General features: G+C 41.1%; 1 protein-coding gene across 6 annotated transcripts in view; it reads right to left on the reverse strand.

Annotated features, from left to right (window-relative positions):
- The window catches only part of PAWR (pro-apoptotic WT1 regulator), a 90,614-nt gene extending 82,794 nt beyond the window's left edge, over positions 1-7,820 (reverse strand). For 2 of the 6 annotated variants that reach the window (XM_001085092.5, XM_015152350.3), the window contains exons 1-2: positions 7,226-7,820; positions 6,067-6,729 (exon numbers count right to left, since the gene is read on the reverse strand). In XM_001085092.5, coding sequence (XP_001085092.2) covers positions 6,067-6,582 — 516 coding nt within the window. In that variant the 5' untranslated portion in view covers positions 6,583-6,729; positions 7,226-7,820. Of the gene's footprint in view, positions 1-6,066; positions 6,730-6,893; positions 6,954-6,989; positions 7,150-7,225 lie in introns of those variants that run through there. The other 4 variants (XM_077954748.1, XM_077954749.1, XM_077954746.1 and 1 more) reach the window with 4 other exon arrangements.
- Positions 7,821-21,013: the final 13,193 nt, after the last annotated feature.

Genomic DNA, 21,013 nt, shown 5'->3' on the forward strand with positions numbered 1-21,013 from the left:
GTGTTCCCAAATGTTTAGATGACAGAGCTTTGCAGATCTCCATGAAAGATATGTAAAAATTTAAGTAAATTGAAAGTATTACACTCAGTTAAATTGTTAGGTTTTTGCAAAAGTAATCCAATTGCAAAATTAATCCAATTATTAGGTTGGTGCCATTACTTTCAATGGCAAAAACCGCAATTACTTTTGCACCAACCTAATAAATACCTATTATACTAAATTCCACTGCAAACAAATGGTAGTGGGTGCCCAAGTTTAAGAAACTTAAAATTGAGGAGCTCCTACAATAATTTCATTTTCTCTGTAAAATGTGGGAAAGGCTGATATTAAATTATTTTAAGTTAATGACTTCTCATAATTTGAATAACCTATCACTTTACTGAAAGGTAAGCTAAAACTTAGGGACCAGAGGTTCTAAGAACATAATGAAAAATAAAGATGAAAATATAAAAGCACTTAAGAGCACACCGTGTGAATACTAAAAAAACCATTGAACTGTATGTACACTTTAAAAGGGTAAATTTTATTGTATGTGAATTATATCTCAATTTTACAAAAAAGGAAAAAAGCACTGAGAAAATGTCAAACCCTAATATTTCCCAATAATTTTATACTTGTAAAACATTATATCAACCTTGCTATTAAATGGCGTAATTATTTTCTGGCACACATCATAGGTGCTAAAAAAAAAATTCGGAAATAATAATAAATAGCATAAATAGGCTGGGTGCAGTGGCTCCCACCTGTAATCCAAGCACTTTGGGAGGCTGAAGCGGGTAGATCACTTGAGGCCAGAAGTTTGAGACCAGCCTGGCCAACATGGCAAAACCCCACCTCTACTAAAAATACAAAAATTAGTTGGGCGTAGTGGTACATACCTGAAGTCCCAGCTACTTGGGAGGTTGAGGCAGGAGAGTTGCTTGAACCCGCGAGGTGGAGGTTGCAGTGAGCTGAGATCACACCACATGCCACTGTACTCCAGCCTGGGCAACAGAGCAAGACTCCATCTCAAAAAAGCGGAAGGAGGGAAGGAGGGAAGGAAGGAAACAGTATAAACAGGCCACTAGCTGGATAACGATTTTAAATAAGAATTTTAATGCCAGTGTCTATATATTCATTTGTTCTCAAAATTTTCCATTAAAGTCTCACTTCACCCATCTTCTATAAATAGGACTATTTTCAAATTCTATAATCATATACTAACAATTTAACACTAAAATACTCTTTGTATTTCTTAAACTAGGTATACAGTATGTAATACACTGAAGTGCAGTAAGATGGTTTATTATGCACAAGACTGTGAGTGCAGACTATCTCTAATCTACTTCTCACTACATATATGACCTGAAGTAAGTAACATACCCTCTCTTCCCCATTTTCCCATAGGGCTGTGGTGAGAATTAAATGCACTAATGTATATCAAGTGCTTAGAAAGGTGCATGGCACTTAATAAGCACATCATAAATGTCAACTACTTTAATTATGTAATTATTATTTTTATGAGAAATGGCATCCCAGCTCAGACAACTCAGTACAAATCCTGATAATATTAAAATTTCAATTTACTTTACAAGTGAGCTCAAATATTTAGGAAAGCTGGGCTAATATCAGCCCAGGTTTTATACTAAGCAGTCTGTGTTTACACTATATGTACCCCATTCACAAATCAAATTTTCTCCAACTCTGAGTCATTATTAGTTTCTCTCCTGACTCATCACATAGAAAGGTAGACAGTCTGGAGCATAATAGGAATAACAAAAGGCATTTCTTAATCCACCTGGATTTATAAAGTTTACTAAGTGGAACTTGTCCTATATTCAATACACATACTAAATAATTATGACCTAACCTGTGTTCACTTAAAAGTGCTTTCTATATGTTAAATGCTCCTTTATCTTCCCTTTCACCAACACAAGTTCAAACTATGGAGTAGGTATTATGATCCCATTTTGATAGAAAAACAATTTATCACTTAAGTAAAATCAAAGATTCACATTTTCTGACCACTAGCCAAAAATAAATTTACATTTTGCCAAGAGCCTGGTGTTCAAAATTTTGCCACACTATAGGTTAGAGGGTCAGAAGCAATCTCTGAGTACACAAATTTGACCTGAAATTCTATTCAATTCCATACCTTTACTGTTTTCTTCATTCAAATATTTGAATTAATTCAGATAACCTTTTAAAAAAAGTTTTATAAAAGTCTAGGGAAATATGCTCAGTAATGAAAGGTAGGTTAATGTTTAAAAACTCTCCTTTTCCTAGATATATACATACACACAAAATACACAAAAACATTTAAAATATTGCTCTATCACTTACTTTCTATGTGATCTTGAATCATTTAAGCTCTAAGTCTTCATTTTCTCCTCTAGAAATGGGGATAAACAGTGTAACTACCACATGAGACTGCTTGAACTTCAGTACATAAACCACTTTAGCCAACCACTATTTTAAAACAGAAGTTTTAAATACTGTATATGTTAACTTTTACACTTAAACCAAAACTTCAGTGCCACCTCTACCTATTCATAGATTCTATTTTCTATGGCAACCATCTCCATTAACCCATTCACACAACCCTACTCAATGGCAGTAACTTCACAAACACCCTGAAAACAAGTATATAACTCTCTAGGAAGCTTTCTTCAACTGTCACTCCTCCTCCCTGGGTTAGGTACCTTGCTCAGGCACTAAGCTGTACTTACTACTCTACTTTTCACATTTCCTTATACTACCTGAGAGCACCTCGTGGGCAAGGCTTATGTCCTATTCATTTCTATACCCAGACTGCAGCCCAACAGTTCTTACTACTGACTCACATTTGAATCAAATGGGGAACTTTTAAAAATATTAATGCCTGGAATCCATCCCAGACCCATTCAATTATTACAGGGTGGGGTGAAGGGACAAAGAGGGCAAGGAATTGAATTAGCATGAGCAAACTTTTTAAAGATCCTAACATACTATCAATGTGCTGCTCAAGTTAAGAACCACTGCATGCTGATACTTAATATACTATACAAACAATTATGTATACATGTACATATGTGAGAATATAAGTAAAAATATACAGGTACTGAAAAGTTTAAGACTCAGGTCAAGATTCTCATCCTCAATACCTTCTCCCAGCCCAATCATCCCCTCCCTTTAAACACACACTATTTCCAATAAATATTTACATGTTTCACATTAAGATGACTTTCAAACTGTTAACTCAGTACTTAAATTTTTTCATGTAATTATGCCTTATCCTTCTTCCTAGATTATAGCCTTGTTCCTTGAGAATATACACTGCCGTATTCTTGTTTCCTCCACTGAAGGATAGTGTCTTTAACAGGTATGTAATAAACAGTTGACTGATCTGATAAACACACATAAAAATTATTGGCAAGAAGTATGCCATGTCCAAATTACCCAATTCAGGTGAATTACTACCAAAAAACAGAAAATGTAAAAATTTAGAAAAAAGGATTTTTTTAAATCTCTTATTAAATTTTATCTCATTAAAGAAGCTCTGGGTATTTCGACTTTAGCCACCACATGCAGTAACTACCCAGTTTCCTACCTCCCAAACGGCTAGTTTCAGTTTTTGACCTGGTTCCTTGCCTATAACTATCTTCTAGTCAATTCTGGTATCTTTAGCTGCTGTCAGGTACCTTTATAACAGTATTATATACACACTATATAACTTGTAAAATGAGGTAATGAAAGTCATGTATCACACAGAAGTTTTGTAAGTACTTCCTTCAAGGAACTTAATGTTTATCCACCATTAAAACAAGATCTCTACTTACGAACTACATGTTAATCTACTAATACAAACTTGGTTGGGAATCATGTCTGAAAATAAGAGTCTTACTCAACATTAGATAAAATAAAGACTACTGTTGAATATAGAGAGATTGATCATTTTCATCTTTTTACATATTTTCATACCTGAAAAATTTGCAAAATATGTATGTCTTTTTAAAATAGGGGTGTTAAATTAAATATTACACAAGAAACTCCACGGCAACCGGTATTCTCAATGTTGAAACTACTAGGAGAAATGGCACACAATTCTAAAAAGGCAACAATATAAAGACATGGAAATGGCTCAGCTTTAAAGTTTTGCATCTATTTTACCACTATTAAAATCATCTGAAATACATAAGTTGTTTTGAAAAATATGAAAATATGAGGAGGAGGCACTCAAGAAGTATGTCTGTTAATTAGATACTGTGGTAAAACATTACTGTTTTGTTGGGTCCTGCAGCTTGAAACGGATAGAGCCATAGTTACCACTAAAAGAAAGCAGTCCTCAATTCCCTATTCAATAAAAAAGGTTCAAATTCCACAGACAAAAAAAGGTACCGTTGGTTTGTTTGTTTTTAAGGAAGATTAAATTTAGGAGTTGCCAACACCCAAACGAAAAACATTCCAGAGTATTAGACTCCATTGTAGTGGGGAGTCATCTACATTCTCAGCACTATGTTCTCTTACTCAAAGCAGGGATATTAACAAAAGATGTTTCTTAGGATCTCACAAGATACACTCTACTTACTTCCCCTAGGAAACATTATGCTTGTTTAAAAAAAAAAAAAAAAGTACTTGAAAAATAATTTTAGCACATGCAGCCAGAAAAAAGTCAAGTTTAACATCTGCCAAGATATTTCCCGAAATAAGACCCCTGTTAGATAAACAATGAGGAAAAGATTGAAAATGACAAATTCTTTTATTTGGACCATCAGCTACTTTTAAAAATCAAGTTGAGGAATGTAGCTTTTCCAAAGCCTTGTCTTCAATTTCCCCTTATTCTTCACATTTTTAACTAAAAAAAAAAAAAAAAAACCTGGAAATTTGATTACCATTCTTATGAATTCCTTCTAAAGCAATTTAATGAATAACAGACCTTTTGTGCAAGTAGCAAACCGCAGAGGACAGTTTTGCTGGCTGATAAAAATCTCTGAAACGCTCATATAAATACATCCTACAAAGACACACTATGATTTTCCAGGTATGGAAATCATAATACTAAAAATTTAGGTATATTTAATATACACTCTAACTTATTGCAAATGCTTTTACTTAAACCACAATTAAAGTTAGTAAATTCGAAATAGTTATTTAGTGGGTGACAAAGTTGAGTAAAATTAGAAAGCCAGGAGAAGAAAACGTGAAAACTAAAGAGTCAATGAGAAAAAGATGCATGTATTTTAGGTGAAACAAGGTGTTGAACCACTTCCTCAAATCCATGAGCTACTATCAAAGTAACCAAAACTTGTTTGAGATTGTTTTGTCTTGTTTCTGGTAGAGGGAGGTGTGATTATACACTTAGTAAAAATGTTTTACCAGTCACTCTAATGGAAGATGCTGCTACCTGCAGCAACGTTTTGAAAATACTCAAAACTGCAAACAACCCGAAACAAACAAAAAACCCTACCACGTATGTGTTTCAGACACAGTACTCAAAAAGAGATCGTCTGAGCGAACAGAATTGTGGGTTGTTATTAAAGCATCCTTGTTGTCGTAAATATCACTCAGAAAAAAACTGTGTGTTTAGGAGCACAACTTATAAACATTTGATTTATATGTAATACAGTGAATGTATTCATTCGGATATACTCATCTTGAGTTCACTGGAAGACAAATCTGTCTCGGATATTGCTAAGGCCACCTTTTCTTTACAGGTGCTATTAAACATTGGTAAGAAAGGAGAAATAAACTGGTAACTTCACATGGGCACGTGGGACCCTAGAGAATGTCGTCACCACCATTAATCAATTTTTCTAACTGATCAAGCACAAACAGCCAAGTCCAGGTGGGCAAGTCCTGGAGCCACAAGTTGTCTTTCTACCACGGTAAAAAAGGATCCTGGATCTGAGACCTGGCCAGGAAGCCTGAAAAGCACGTGTCCTACTCTTGAGTTTGGGGAACTTCCCAGGAGGCATTTGTTCAGAGTAAAACTCCATCACCCCCTGCCCGCCTAACTCGGTGAATGGACAAGTACCAGCCAGAGGAGGAAAACTCTGGGCCCCGGGTAGCTCCCAGGAGGAAGACACCGGGAAGAAGCTGCCGGCTCACCTCTGCAGCAGGGATGTTGACCACGCCGGTGGAGCGCCGCTTCTCCCGCAGCTTCCTCTTCTCGATCTGCCCCTTGCCTTTCCTGGCACTGGGGCCCGAGCTCTTGCCCTTCTCCGGGACGCCGTCCTGCTCCTCCTCGTCACGCCGGGGCGGCGGTGCAGCCGAGGCAGAGGCGCCTGGGGGCTCGTCCTCCGACCGCCGCGGGCCGGGGGCCGCCCGGGTCAGCATGGCGGAGCCTACCGCGCAGTTCACGCCCCCGGGGCCGGGGACGGCAGGTGCGGCCGGCGCGCCGCCCGGGAGGTTGTTGTTGAGCTCGTTGGCAGCGGCGGCCGCCGAGGTGCCCAGAGCCCCCGCGGGGGGCTTCCCAGCGGCGTCGCTGCCGCCCCCTCCCGGGGCGGCCGGGCCCGGGGGGTTCTGCTTGGCGCGCATCTTCTCGCGTTTAGCCTTCCACTCCTCCAGGAAGTCTGTGGTGCTGCCGCCGAGGCCGCTGCTGGTCCGGTAGCCACCGGTCGCCATATTCCCAGAGGGGCTGGCCGGGCTCTCACCTCAGGCCGCCCACCACGGCTCCGGCCGCTGCCTCCTTTTCCTTCCTGCGGCCCCGAGGATGCCAGGGGACGACCTCCAGGAGCGGGACGGCCGCCGCTCCCCCAGCAGTCGGCGGGGCTGAGGGGAAAGACAAAAGGGGGCGGGTAAGGGAAGCGTAAGATCCCCGCCCGACCCGAAGGTCTGGCCCCGGGCTGCGCCCCTCGGAGACCCAGAGCGCGCCCACTAGTCCCTACCGGCGAGCAGCAGCCGGCTCCCCACCCTGCGAAGTTTCTCCCACGCACCTACAGTGCGGACCCCGACGATCACCGCCCCCTCGAAGGGAGGAGAGAGGACTGACCCCACCCCCTAGTCGGCCCGCCCGCCAGCCCCGTCCCCACCAGGGTCCGCGCCGGCGGCGGTCGAGGTACTACGGCCAGACCCGCCACCTGTCGGCCCGTCGTATCGCTTGCTCCGCGCTCTGGCCACCGCCGGTCTGAGGTCCCCGCCAGCTACACTCCCACTCCCAAGGCGAGGCGCGGAGTTCCTAGTCGGTTCGAAAAGGAGGCGGGGACCCAGCTGTCCCGCGGAGTGGGGAAAGGGCCGGGTGTGAGCGAGCGGCGGGGCAGCCCCTTACCTCGGAGGAGCTTGTAGGGGACGAGGCGTGTGGCTGGGATCGGGCACCCAGGTGTGCCGAAGCTGGCGCGCGCTCTTCCGCCGCGCGGAAAGTGCCGCGGCAAACTCGCGGTGCGGAGCTCCAGGCAGTCCCAGGACAGGAGGGAGGGAGAAGAAGGAGGGAGGGAGGGAGGGAGCGAGGGGCGGGAAGGGAGCCGAGTGGCGCCGAAGCACGAGCGGAAAAGGCCGAGGCGACGCTTGAGGGGCGCGGCGCGCAGTGGGAAGGGTCGTGGCCGCTGACGCCCCGCCCCCGGCGCTCAGGTGCGCGGCGTCGCGTCCCGCCCGCCGCTGCAGCCCGCCCCGCGCCCGCCGTCCTCTACTCCGCACCAGTCGCCGACCACACCGCGCCCGCCGCGCTCCGCCCGCGGCCGGCGGGTTGGACCGCACATTCCTGGGCTAGCAGCCTCGCGGCGTCCGGCCTCCCGGCGCCTCCGACTCCGGGGCGGGAACGGCACTCCACGCCCTTCTCCTTGCTTGTCTTCTCCGCCTCTCTTCTCCCACCACTCTTCCTTTTAAGTACAAGACCGAATTATTTGAGAAAAAGTCTCGAACGCTGCTGGCTAAGGGGAAAAGTGCGATAACTTGTGATGATTCAGGGAATGACTAGACTGGATGGGAAAATACCCACGTGTCTCTTTTCCTAGTCGCTGCTCCCTTTTCATATGTACTAGGGCAGCGGGCAGAAGAATAGAAAGAACTGAAGCAAACCCAGCACCCTCATTCTAAGAAAACTGCGGTGTCCTGCTGAAAAGGGTTGGCTAAGAGGAAGGACTTACAAGTATCTTAGGGTTGCGGGAGAAAAAACTCAGTTCGACAGTTTATTACATTGGCGATTCCAGTCTCGGAGTTTTCCGCTTAACCCTGTCTCTGCATCCCATTTACAGGGAATGAATTTAGCAGCAAAGCTCCCTACCAAATAACGCTACACTGATGCTAATTTGAGATGAGCTGGGGCAGTGATTGTCTCTATTTTTTCATTATTAACATGCCAGAGGCTTATCCTCAGATGCAAGTCATCTAAAATTTCTGGATCAGAGCGGGGTGGGCTGCCATTGACGCACCTGAGAAGACTGACCTTTCTATATCCAAGTAATGTCAGGTCACATCATTGTGGGAGGCTACAAATACCAGGTCTCCATTTTGTGAAAAAGTAGGAGAGCCCTAAGTCACTCTTACCTAACATAAACCTTTGTTCCTACTTAATATTCGTGTTTTGCCCAGGTAGCACGTGGTGAGTGAGCAATCAGTTTTTGCCTGCCACAGAACTGGGAACAGAAGAAAGTGATTCATATGCTCTATATTTCTCGGGGAAAGACAGTTTTGGTCTTTGGTCTGGCTGTTGTGGGAAACGTATGGAGAGAGCTCTGGAAAAATCCTTAGAAAATTAAAGGCTTTTCTTGGGAATAGGTCTAAAAGGCTGAGCGGCTGTTTAAGCTAGTACCAACCCCAGTGTGCCACCTGAAATTTCTGAATTACGTATTCATTAGTTTGTTTTCTGAGTTTTTTTTTTTTTTTTTTTTTTTTTTTTTTTTTTTTATTTGAGACGGAGTCTCGCTGTGTCTCCCAGGCTGGAGTGCAGTGGCGTGATCTCGGCTCACTGCAAGCTCCGCCTCCCGGGTTCACGCCATTCTCCCGCCTCAGCCTCCCAAGTAGCTGAGACTACAGGCGCCCGCCACCACGCCCGGCTAGTTTTTTGTATTTTTAGTAGAGACGGGGTTTCACCATGTTAGCCAGGATAGTCTCGATCTCCTGACCTCGTGATCCACCCGCCTCGGCCTCCCAAAGTGCTGGGATTACAGGCTTGAGCCACCGCGCCCGGCCTGTTTTCTGAGTTTTAAGGAGCGTAAGGGAGGCTGGGACATTAAACGTATTCACATTAATATGCTTTGTAACTTACCAGAGGTCTTCTCCCTTGGAAGGGCTGCAGGATATAGTGGAAAGGCTATAGTTAGCTAACTGAGGGATTTGGGGACATGTTTACATTACCTGGTACTAAGCTTTCTGTACTATAAAATCAGCAAGAATTACTTTTTTTTTTTTTTTTTTTGGAGACGGAGTCTCGGCTCTGTCGCCAGACTGGAGTGCGGTGGCCGGATCTCGGCTCCCTGCAACCTCCGCCTCCTGGGTTCAAGCGATTCTCCTGCTCTCAGCCTCCCAATTACATTGTATTTAAGCTGTCCTAAGAATTGACACTGCACATAAAATGTGCTTGATTCGAGGAAGGCACTCAGTAAACATAGTCCCTTCTAGGGACTTAACAGTCCTTGGTCTCTAAGAAGTGTATGAGAGAAGAGGAAATTAAAACAGATGGGGCATTGAATATACAATATCAACCTAAAAACGATAGACTTTGAATGAACTAGGATAACACGCCACCTAAATTTCTCACTGCATGGCTTAAACCAGTTCTCTTAGTCTTAATAGGTTCTGAGTCAGGAATTTTGGCTGCTACTGACTTGTGTGACTTTGGGCAAGTTGCTTAACTTTTGTGCCTCTGTTTACTTACATATAAAATGGGGATAATAATACTTCCTACATTGTGAGAGTGTTGTGAAAGTGCCTGCAGTCCTCAGATAAAAGGTGGTATGTGAGTACCAGAGTAGTTATTATTAGTCTATGAAGTGCCCTAGGAACCATGGATGAAAGAGATTATTGAGGTACAAAGCTCTGTGTTTTGTTATTATTATCATTTATTGTACCTTTTGTCTTTACCATTCTCAATATTCCCGAAGATATATTTCACAGCCAGACTGCTTCCAACATTGCACTGAGGTATTTAGCTGAGTCAGTCCTAAATTGCAAGATGTTTGCATACCATCAATCTTTATATATAGCGTTCTGATGAAATAATCCTCAAAGACTTGGAGCTTGGTTTCTCAACCTCAGCACTATTGACATTTGGGGCTGGATAATTCTTTGCTGCCCTGCCCGTTGTAGGTTGTTTAGCAGCATCGTTGGCTTCTGCCTGTTAGATACCAATAAGAAACCCCCACCTGTAATGTGACATTGCCACATAGTCCCTGGGATAAAATTCTTCCCCAGTTGAGCACCTCTGAGTTAGCCTAAAATAACCGATTTTTAGCAACTCACTTGCACTTAATGATATAATGAAATATGATGATAATGCTGACAAAACATTCATTTTAATATGTCAGAGTGAAACCTATTCTAGATGCTAGTCTTAAATGATTTTGAGGATGTGTATTATTATATGTATGGATAGCTAGTATATTGGTAAGTAGCCATTTTGCCTTCAATGCAGATATTTCTGGAACATATGCAATTCATCCTCTAACATCAAAATATTATATGTGCATAGTATAAAAAAATTACATACTTTAGTTCTATAAGGATTGTAACAAAAAACAGTAATCTGCTCTCTACCTTATCCACTCTGAAAACCCTACCCAAAACTTTGAACTTTGTAACTGTTTCCATTAAGAGATCTTCATATTTATTTTTTATGTGCATATCTGCTATTGTATATCTTGATTTTTCCATTTTTAGATATAGAAGAAGATTTAGCTCTAATACACTAATAACACATATACTTTTCATATTCCACACTCCCACTATATATCATGATTTTTATTGAATAAACGTTCAATGTTTATAGTATTATGACTATACAAATACTGTCCATAGCTGAGTCATGTGGTGTACTATGATTGCATTTCTTTTTTTTACAACTGTTTTTCCTTGTTACACAACTATACTTTTTGTCTTTACCATTTTTCTGCAGTTAAAACTTGGCTTTTTTTTTTTTTAATCATCGGCTTATTTTTTTATATACCAGTCATGAGTATATACTCAAATTTTCCTCCTTTCAATGAAGTTAATTACATTGGGTAAGCTATCAGTTCTATTCTCTTTTTTATTTTTTTGGAAACATCTCTTCTGGAGCCCTCCATCCCCTGCTTTAATCTGGATTGATTTTGTTTGTTTGGAGATGGAGTCTCACTCTGTTGGCGAGGCTGTAGTGCAGTGGCGCAGTCTTGGCTCACTGCAACCTCAGCCTCCCGGGTTCAAGCAATTCTCCTGCCTCAGCCTACCACGTAGCTGGGACTACAGGCGCACGCCGCCGTACCCAGCTCATTTTTGTATTTTAGTAGAGATGGGGTTTCACCACGTTGCCCAAGCTGGTCTCGAACTTCTGAGCTCAGGCAACCCGCCTGCTTTGGCATCCCAAAGTGCTGGGATTACAGGCGTGAGCCACTGCGCCTGGCCTAATCTGGATTGATTTTAAGGCTCATTGCTCGTGGTCATCCTGGGATTATGCTCCTCTAACATCTTGAGAATCATTTTCTCTACAGACTTCTTGTTTCCTGAATTGCATACTTTTCTCTTTGTTTCTCCCCTTCATTTTAGTAGAGTATATCCTCAGTATATTCTGAAGATAATGTAACTCATTCTTAGAGACCTTGCATGTTGGAAAATGTTTTAAATTTATCTTCACACTTTATTAATAGTTTGGTGGAGCATAGGACTCTAGGTTAGAAATCATTTTCCTTCATAATTTTGAAGGCATCGCTTTATTATCATCTAGTTTCCAGAGTTGCTGTTTAGAAGACCAATGGCATTCTGACTGCCTTGTATTTTCTGTCTCAAATTTTTGGATCTTCTTACTTAGATCCTCTGAAATATCTTGAAAATATGCTCTGATTTGGTCTTTTATCATTATTACATTACGCACTCAGTGGACCCTTTTAATCAGCTATCTGCCCTCCAGTTGGGAAATTTTCTTATCCTCTTTCTTTTTCTTTGACATGGAGTCTTGCTCTGATGCCCAGGCCGGAGTGCAGTGGCCCGATCTAGGCTCACAGCAACCTTTGCCTTTCGGGTTCAAGCAATTCTCCTGCCTCAGCCTCCTGAGTAGCTGGGATTACAGGCGCACATGCCCGGTTTTAGTAGAGACGGAGTTTCACCATGTTGGTCAGGCTGGTCTTGAACTCCTGACATCATGATCCACCCGCCTCAGCCTCTCAAAGTGCAGGGATTACAGGCGTGAGCCAGTGCACCTGGCCTATTCTCTTTCTTTGATAAGACTTTCCTTCTACTTTCTCTGTTCCCGCCTTCTGGAAATCCTGTTAAGTAGGTGTTGGAATGCTAGAAGTTCTGTAACGAATTTTTTTATCTTTTCTCTTTTATTTTTCATTTCCTTGGCACATTATTCTACTTTTAGTGAAATTTCCTTCACTTTATATGCCAATTCTTCTACAGAATTTTCTGTTTCTGACACTATTTCTAGTATCTGTTTCTTGTTCTGTAAATATTCTTTCTGTAGCATCTTGTTCTTATTGACACATATTAAGCATTTTTTTTCTCTCTAAGCAAATTGCTTACTTTTTTTGTTTTAATCTTCATCTTTCATGTTAGAGCACTTCCTCATCAGTCTGCTGTTTATTCATATTTAAGACTGAAGCACTGCAAAGCTGATTGAAAGCTCTTCTGTGAAAAGGAAGACCTTGTTGGACTGATGGACCTCATTTAGGGAGCCGGTGTTTGGCCCCAAACTTTTTCTGGAGATGTGTATCAAATTCAGCATCCATGGAGCTTCTCTTTTGGCCCAATAATTTTCCTTGAGTAAAAGTATTTCTGCTTGGTTGTCAGTTGCCAATTTTTTCAGGTGCCAAGTAGGAAAAGAAGACTGGAGGAGTCTCATTACTCAATATGCAGGTTTTCACTTAATCCCTATACTTAGTATATCTGACATACCCAGTTTCAGTGCATTTGTAATTCAACATCTGTACAATGTGAAAACTTCCAGTCCTCTGCCAGGATCAGGAGAAATAGCCTCCTTGCTACTGAGCCCTGCAGAAGGGATTGAGAATCTAACTGTTCCTTGTGTAGATTTTCAACTAATCCTTCTGTTTTCATCCCCATCCTTCACTCTGTTTCAGAGGTATATGCTGCTGCCTCCAATTTCTGAACCTTCAGGGCTCTGCAGGACAAAAAGAGATTACTTGTTATTGGCTTTGTCTCTTGCAGGTTGTTAGAATTTACCTTCTCTGCTCTGCTAAAGTCTGTCTGCTTTCTATCTTTCATCTTCCAAAATTTTGTTTTTACTGTTCATCCTCTTTGTTGTTACTGGTTTATCATTTTACTTTAGTTTTAGTGAAGTTACTTGAGGAAGTAAAGATAAACATGTGTATTCAACCTGTTTTATTTAACAGGAAGTCCAATTCATCCGTTTTGCAGATTTCCAGATACTTTGCAATCTACTCCATAAGTCCACATCAGCAGAGACCTCTACATCTTATTTCTGTCCTCAGTGAGTTACATAATAAGCCATATTGATTGATACTATAAGAAACTCTAAAAATTTGTTTTATTTTCTATAGGCTGTTTTTGAAGGTGTGGCCCATTACATTACATATGTTCCTGTTATTAAAAACTTAGGAAAAATTTTCTGAAATCCGTATTAAGAATAGATGTGGTTCTCTTTTGCAATTTTTTTAAACCATATAGTAAAACTATTTTTCATATAGTTAATGAATATTCTCTTTTCAATTGCCTATAGGTAATCTTAGACCAGATTTTTGGCCTATCCAGGGAAGACCTAGATTTTATGGTGCCTGAAGCTTACATAATTTGGTGGACTTTCTATAAGAAAAATAATCCATAAGAAAATAAATATTTAGAATAAGTGAGAATTTTTTTTAATTACAAATTTTAACAAATTGAAAAATGCCATAAATATCACAAAAATCCAGGAAAAAACCCTATTCTTTTACTCTCTGACATATTTCTATGCCATTTTGTATGCATTTTATTATTTATTTTATTATTTATTGATGCATAAAGTACATGTCTTTACATGCAGATGTATGCACTGTTTGTAGTACAAGTATATAGGTTTATGCATCACAAACACAAGAACTCTTATAAATTGTACATCAAAAAAACTACTTCAAAAAAGAAAATAATGGCTGGGCACAGTGGCTCACGCCTGTAATCCCAGCACTTTGAGAGGCTGAGACAAGTGGATCACAAGGTCAGGAGATCGAGACCATCCTGGCTAACACTGTGAAACCCCATCTCTACTAAAAATACAAAAAATTAGCCGGGCTAATTTTTTAATTAGTGGTGGCGGGCACCTGTAATCCCAGCTACTCAGGAGGCTGAGGCAGGAGAATGGCGTGAACCTGGGAGGCGCAGCTTGCAGTGAGCCGAGATCACGCCACTGCACTCCAGCCTGGGTGACAGAGCGAGACTCCATCTTGGGAAAAAAAAAAAAAAAAAGAAAGAAAATAATGTATTGGCTATCCATAATTTTATACTCAGCATTATATCATACATTCCTGATAGCAAAGAATATGTGTTCCTGATAGGAAAGTATATCAAATGCCAATGGAAACCTAATTCTCTGCTTATTTTACATGTCTCATGATTGGAAGAATTTCCCACAGACTGGCTTTAGTGCCATCAGACTATACGACTCTCTGCAAGGAGCAACTCATTGTTTCTATTGTCAACCTACTTCCAAGTCACTCTTGCTCACTGAGGACTTTAACTCCTAGCTGACCTTCTTTCTCCCCACTCCTCTTTATGTCCAGTTCTTAGTGATAACATCTACAAAGATAGTTTATCCAGTCTCCTGGCATCTCAGATACTTGACCTCCTCACTCCAAGTAAGATTTTTCCTCTTTACCACCTCTTCAGCTGGTTATCTCTTGACTTTGTCATCATCAGTAAGTACATCTTCAAAATCTCAGTTCTGAATATTCCATTTTTCAACTACTACCACCTAACTCTTCAGCACACTTCCTGTCATACCCCCACTCCAACCATTTTTTGATCTATTGATCCTACTTTTCATTATCCTTCCTTTCCATGTCCCAACTTCCTTACTCAGCTTTAGTTCTGAAGTTTATAATTATTAGCCTCTTCTGTGTATACCTGCTCAGCTGAAGAAGGATAGCTAAAAACACTATGGAATGCTTTCTAACCCTACTTTAATGCATCTCCACAGTCTTAACTAGGCAGTCCATACTGTCTGGCAATCCTAGAGAGCTTGCTCTCCTGTACTCCAAAATGACTAGTTTATATCAGCCTTTTAAGCCTCCAATACCTCCTTATACCAACCTCACTCTCAGTTGATGAGCTTGCCTTCACCCTTCACTGACTATAAAATAGCACCACTCAGAGTAGGGCTTATCTTCCCAAGACAGCTTTACCCATCTTCCTGCATCTAGATCTACTCTCTGCCTTCTTAATTAAATGAAATTAGCTGCTTCTCTTAAAGGCCGTCCTGCCATCTGTGTCTTTCCCCTTCTGAGGGCTTTGCTTCTACAATTATTCTCTCATGCATAGTCAATTTCTTCTCTGTTAAATCACTCCCTTCAGCATACAAATGAGCTCTAGTAATTCCCTCTGTATTAGTTTTCTCTTTATTGTCGTAACAAATTTCCACAGACTTAGCATCTTTAAAAGAAAAAACCCACCTTTATCATCTTACAGTTCTGTAGGATAGAAGTGCTACCTGGATCTCACTAGGCTAAAACCAAGAAGCTAGCAAGGCTGCATTCCCTTGTGGAAGCTCTTGAGAACAATCCATGCTCTTGCCCTTTCCAGCCTCTAGAGGCCACCCATCTTCCTGGCTGGTGGTCCTCTTCTCTCAAAGTAAATAATGGTGCATCTCTCTGCCTTTCTTCCATAGACACATCTCCCTAGGATTCTCTTTTTTGCCTCTATGTTCTACTTAGAGGCAAAGATCATTGGGACCACCTGGAATAATCCAAGATAATCTCCTTATTTTAAGGTCAGGTGACTAGCAACCATAATTCTATCTTCAACCTTAATTTCCCTTTGCCATGTAGCTTAATACATTCAGAAGTTCCAGAGATTAAGGTCTGGAAGTTGTTGGAGGCCATTATCTACCTAATGTGCCCCCTTAAAGAAATAAACTTCCCTTGACTCCAGAATCTAATCTGATCAATGTTATAATTCACTGTCAAAATTCTTGAAAGGGTTATCTTTAGTCACTGTTGGTATTTCCACCCTTACCATTCTTTCTATAATAATTTCCAAATGGTCATTAATCCTCACCACTCCACTTATTATTCGATAAACTTCATATCTTTTTTTATCCTACCTAACCTTTATTATTCAGCACAAATGACTCCCTCATTTTTAAAATCCTCCTTCTTATAACTTTTTAAAAAATCACCAAAAAAGTTTTCTTTTGTCCTCTAACTTCATTGGATGTTCCTTCTCAGCCTCCTTTACCCACTCCTCCCCGTCTGTTTAATCTGTGAAAACTAAGGTCTTCTCAGTAGTTAATCACTAGCCCTCTTTTCTTCTCATGCAACACTTTATCCCTAGGTGATTCCATGGAATACCATCACTTTAGGAGTCACTCTCATATCCCATTTGCCAATTTGACATCTGTATTAGTCAGGGTTTCCTAGAGGGACAGAACTCATAGGATAGATGTATATATGATGGGGAGTTTATTAAGGAATATTGACTTGCAAGACCACAAGGTGAAGTCCCACAATAGGCCATCTGCAAGCTAAGGTGCAAGGAAGGCAGTCTGAGTCCCAAAACCTCAAAAGTAGGGAAGCCAACGGTGCAGCCTTCAGTCTGTGGCCAGAGGCTCAAGAGCCCCTGGAAAACCACTGGTGTAAGTCCAAGAGTCCAAAAGCTGAAGAACTTGGAGTCCAATGTTAGAGGGCAGGAAGCATCCAGGATGTGAGAGAGATGAAGGATGGAAGACCCGGAAAGTCTGCTCTTCCATCTTGTCCTGCTTGCTCTATTCTAGCAGCAGCTGATTAGATGGTGCCCACCCAGCTCAAGATGCGGCCTGCCTCTCCCAGTCCACTGACTCAAATGTTAATGTCCTTTGGCAGCACCATCACAGACATACCCAGGAGCAACACTTTGCATCCTTCAATCCAATCAAGTCGAAATTCCATATTAACCATCAAAACATCTTCATATGGATGTCTTCTCAAAATGAACGTGACCAAAAAAAACTTCCATCCATTTCTCCATCCGCCCCCACCTTATTACTCTCTCATTTCTTTCCCATCTTGGTAAATGGTCTCACCATCCATCCAAGTGTTCAAGCAAAAACCTACAAGACTTCTTTGATTCATCTCTTCCTTACCCCATAAATCCAATTCACCATTCTGTCAGCTCCCATTCCAAAATGTATTCAATCCTCACAACAACCAGAATGTTCTCAAAATGTAATCAGACCACGTGACTCCCTTGTTCTCAGCCCTCTATGACTCCCTATTTCACTTAAAGTCCAAATTCCTTACATTGGCCTTTAAGACCCTGTATGATCTGATTCCTGCTTTCACCTTTAACGTTGATTCTGATGACTCTCCCCCTTTTCATTAAACTCAGCTTTTTGTCTGTTCCCAAAGTATTCAAAGCTCATTCCTGCCTTGGTGCTCCTGCACTGCTTAGAAGCATTTGCCCCCAGATCTAGCTATACCTATCACTGAGGTCTCAGTTCAACTGTCACCTCCCAAAAAAAAGCCTTCCCTGATCACCCAATCTAAAACCCAATTCTCCACCCTAAACCTCAATCATTATTGTATTGCCATTTTATAGAATTTATAATACTAGTCACCACTAGAAATTATTCATATATATTTATTGGTAACCTGTCCCACTCTAGAATATAAACATACTGAGACAGACATCTTGCCTACTGCCTTCACAGCCATGTTCCCAACACCAGTAACTCCCGATAAACATTAGGCATTCAACTTACTCTGAGTTCTATGGATAGATTTAGAAAGCTCTACAAATCAAGTAAGGAAAAAAAGCTTAGTTTCCCCTTCAGTGCTTCCTATTTGTTTTAAATTTGTCTGAATACAAAGAAAATTATTTGTATTGTCAATTTATGACTTAATGGACTACTAATAGATACGGAGGCTGAGAAGGAGCATACAATTTTGATATCATGTTATCTGTCTGTTGTTAGGAATTTACCATATGCTGCCCTTAAAATAATGAGCATCTACCTTTGTTTACATCAAGCCTAGCTTAAGTTGGAAAATATCAAAGAAAAGAAGGTTCTACAAAGGCAGGTAGGATTATGGTGGTCCAAAGCAGTTTACATTGACTTCAGGCAATTCTAAATTACATGACCTTGGGCAAATTATCTAATTTCTCTGCCACAATATTTACCTCACAGATTATTGGGGGTATTAAATGAAATGTATCCTTTGAGTTTTTTTTAAAGAAACAGGGTTTTGCTCTGTTACCCAGGCTGGAGTGCAGTAGCATGGTCATCGCCCACTGAGGTCTCAAACTCCCGGGCTAAAGCAATCCTCCTGCCTCAGCCTCCCAGGTAGCTGGGACCACAGGTGCATACTACCATGCCCAGATAATTTGTATTTTTATTTATTTTTGTGTGTGTGTGGAGACAGGGTCTAGCTGTGCTGCCCAGTCTGGTCTCAAATTCCTGGCTTCAAGTGATCCTCCTGCCTCAGCTTCCCTTATTTGACTTTTGACATAACCACTAAACATACTAAGACAAGCCATAGCATTTTTAATACAGAAAGATTTTTGCCAACAAAATCAGATTTCAACAAAGCTAAAATATCATATTCCACCTTGTAAGTATACAGCCAAAGAAAATAAGAGTTCCTTATGATACCAGAAAAAGGGGAAATGTCTTAAGGCATCAAAGCCAAGATTGAACAATTTGACTACTTTTTTTTTTTTTTTTTTTTGAGACAGAGTCTTGCTCTATCACCCAGGCTGGAGTGCAGTGGTGTGATCTTGGCTCACTACAACCTCCACCTCCCGAGTTCAAGCGATTCTCCTACCTCAGCCTGCTGACTACCTGGGACTACAGGTGTGCACCACCACGACCAGCTAATTTTTGTATTTTTAGTAGAGATGGTTTCACCATATTAGCCAGGCTGGTCCTCAACTCCTGACCTCAAGTGATCCACCCGCCATGACCTCCCAAAGTGCTTGGATTACAGGCGTGAGCCACTGCACCCGGCCTTGACTACATTTTTAAAAGTGAAAATAGGCAGGGCAGTGGTGGCTCACGCCTGTAATCCCAGCACTTTGGGAGGCTGAGGTAGGACAATTGTTGAGGCAAGGAGTTCAAGACCAGCTTGGTCAGCATAGCAAGACCCTGTTTCTACAAAAAAAAAAAAAAAAGAAAAAAAAAGAAAAAGAAATTAGGTGGTGGTGTGTGCCTGTAGTTCCAGCTTCTCAGAGGATTGCTCGAGCCTAGGAGTTTGAGGGTACAATGAGCCAAGATCCCACCACTGCACTCAAACCTGGGTGACACAACGAGACCTCGACTTAAAAAAAAAAAAAAAGACAACAAACAAAGACAAGTCACATGTTGAAAGTACAAATTTGCCTGGCATATAATATAAAGAGTATGATTAACATTGAAAGAACTGTAACAAATCATTGAGGAAAAAAGCAGCCATGTTTTTAAAATGGTCTAATCACACTTGTAATCCCAGTGACTCTAGTGGCTGAGGCAGAACTGCTTGAGACCAGGAGTTTGAGACCAGCCTGGGCAACATAACAAGACCTCATTCCCCAAAATAAAAATTTTAGAAATTAGTTGGGTAGTGTAGTGCATGCCTGTAGTCCCAGCTACTTGGGACGCTGAGGCAGGACAATCGTTTGAGCCTGGGAGTTGAAGGCTGCAGTGATGAGTATGATTGCACCACTGCACTGACTTTAAAAAAAAAAAAAGTTGGCCTAAGAATATGAATAGTCCATTCATAGGAGAGGAAACTGAATGGCAGATAAATACAGGAAAATATAAACAAAAAATGCCAAAATAAAACAAAAAGTACCCTTTTATACCTATTGTATTGTCAAAAGTTAATGCCACGTGATGGTGGGCAAATGAAGGGAAAACTCAGCAGTGAGTATAAATTGATCCAACTATTTTGGAAAACTTTTGGCAGTACTTAAGTTGAAGATGTAATTTTCCAACAATTCAGCAACTGCATACTTAGCTGTCTACCCTAGAGAAATCCTGATATATACACAAGGACACATGGACATAAATATTTACTGTGGCCAGGCACAGTGGCTCATGCTTGTAATCCTAGCACTTCAGGAGCCCAAAGCAGGAGAATTGCTTGAGCCTAGGAGTTCAAGACTAGCCTGGGCATCATGGCAAAACCCCATCTCTACAAAAAGATAAAAAATTAGGCAGGCATGGTGGTGCACCCCTGTAGTCCCAGCCTCTCGGGAGGCTGAAGCAGGAGGATCACTTGAGCCTGGGAGGTGGAGGTTGCCATGAACCGTGATCGTGCCACTGCACTCCAGCCTGGGTGAAAGAGTGAAACTCCATCTCAAAAAAAAAAAAAGTAGCATGAATTTTCAACTTTTAGTTTTAGAATGGATATATACAGTTTTTAAAAATATAATAGAACATGTTATAGCATCTCAGAAACATGTTTAAAAACTAGTTTCAAGTACATATGGAAAGTATGATACCATTCATACAAATTTCTAAAATGTGCAAACAATATGTATATTGTTGACAGATACATATTTTTGTAATAAAACACAAGCACACAAAATTCAGTTTATTGCTTCTTAGGACAGATGGAGAGAAAAAGCTATAGGAGCTGTAATGTTTCTATTGTTTATAATGTTTTATTTCTTTAAAAAAAAGCTCTAAGATAAATGTAAAATGTTAACATTTGTTCAATTTGAGTAGGGCGAGTACATAAACTTATATTATCTTTGCACTTTTGTATGTTTTAAACTTATATTATCTTCTGTACTTTTGTAC

Source organism: Macaca mulatta, chromosome 11, assembly GCF_049350105.2.
Source record: "Macaca mulatta isolate MMU2019108-1 chromosome 11, T2T-MMU8v2.0, whole genome shotgun sequence".
Lineage (NCBI taxonomy): Eukaryota > Metazoa > Chordata > Mammalia > Primates > Cercopithecidae > Macaca > Macaca mulatta.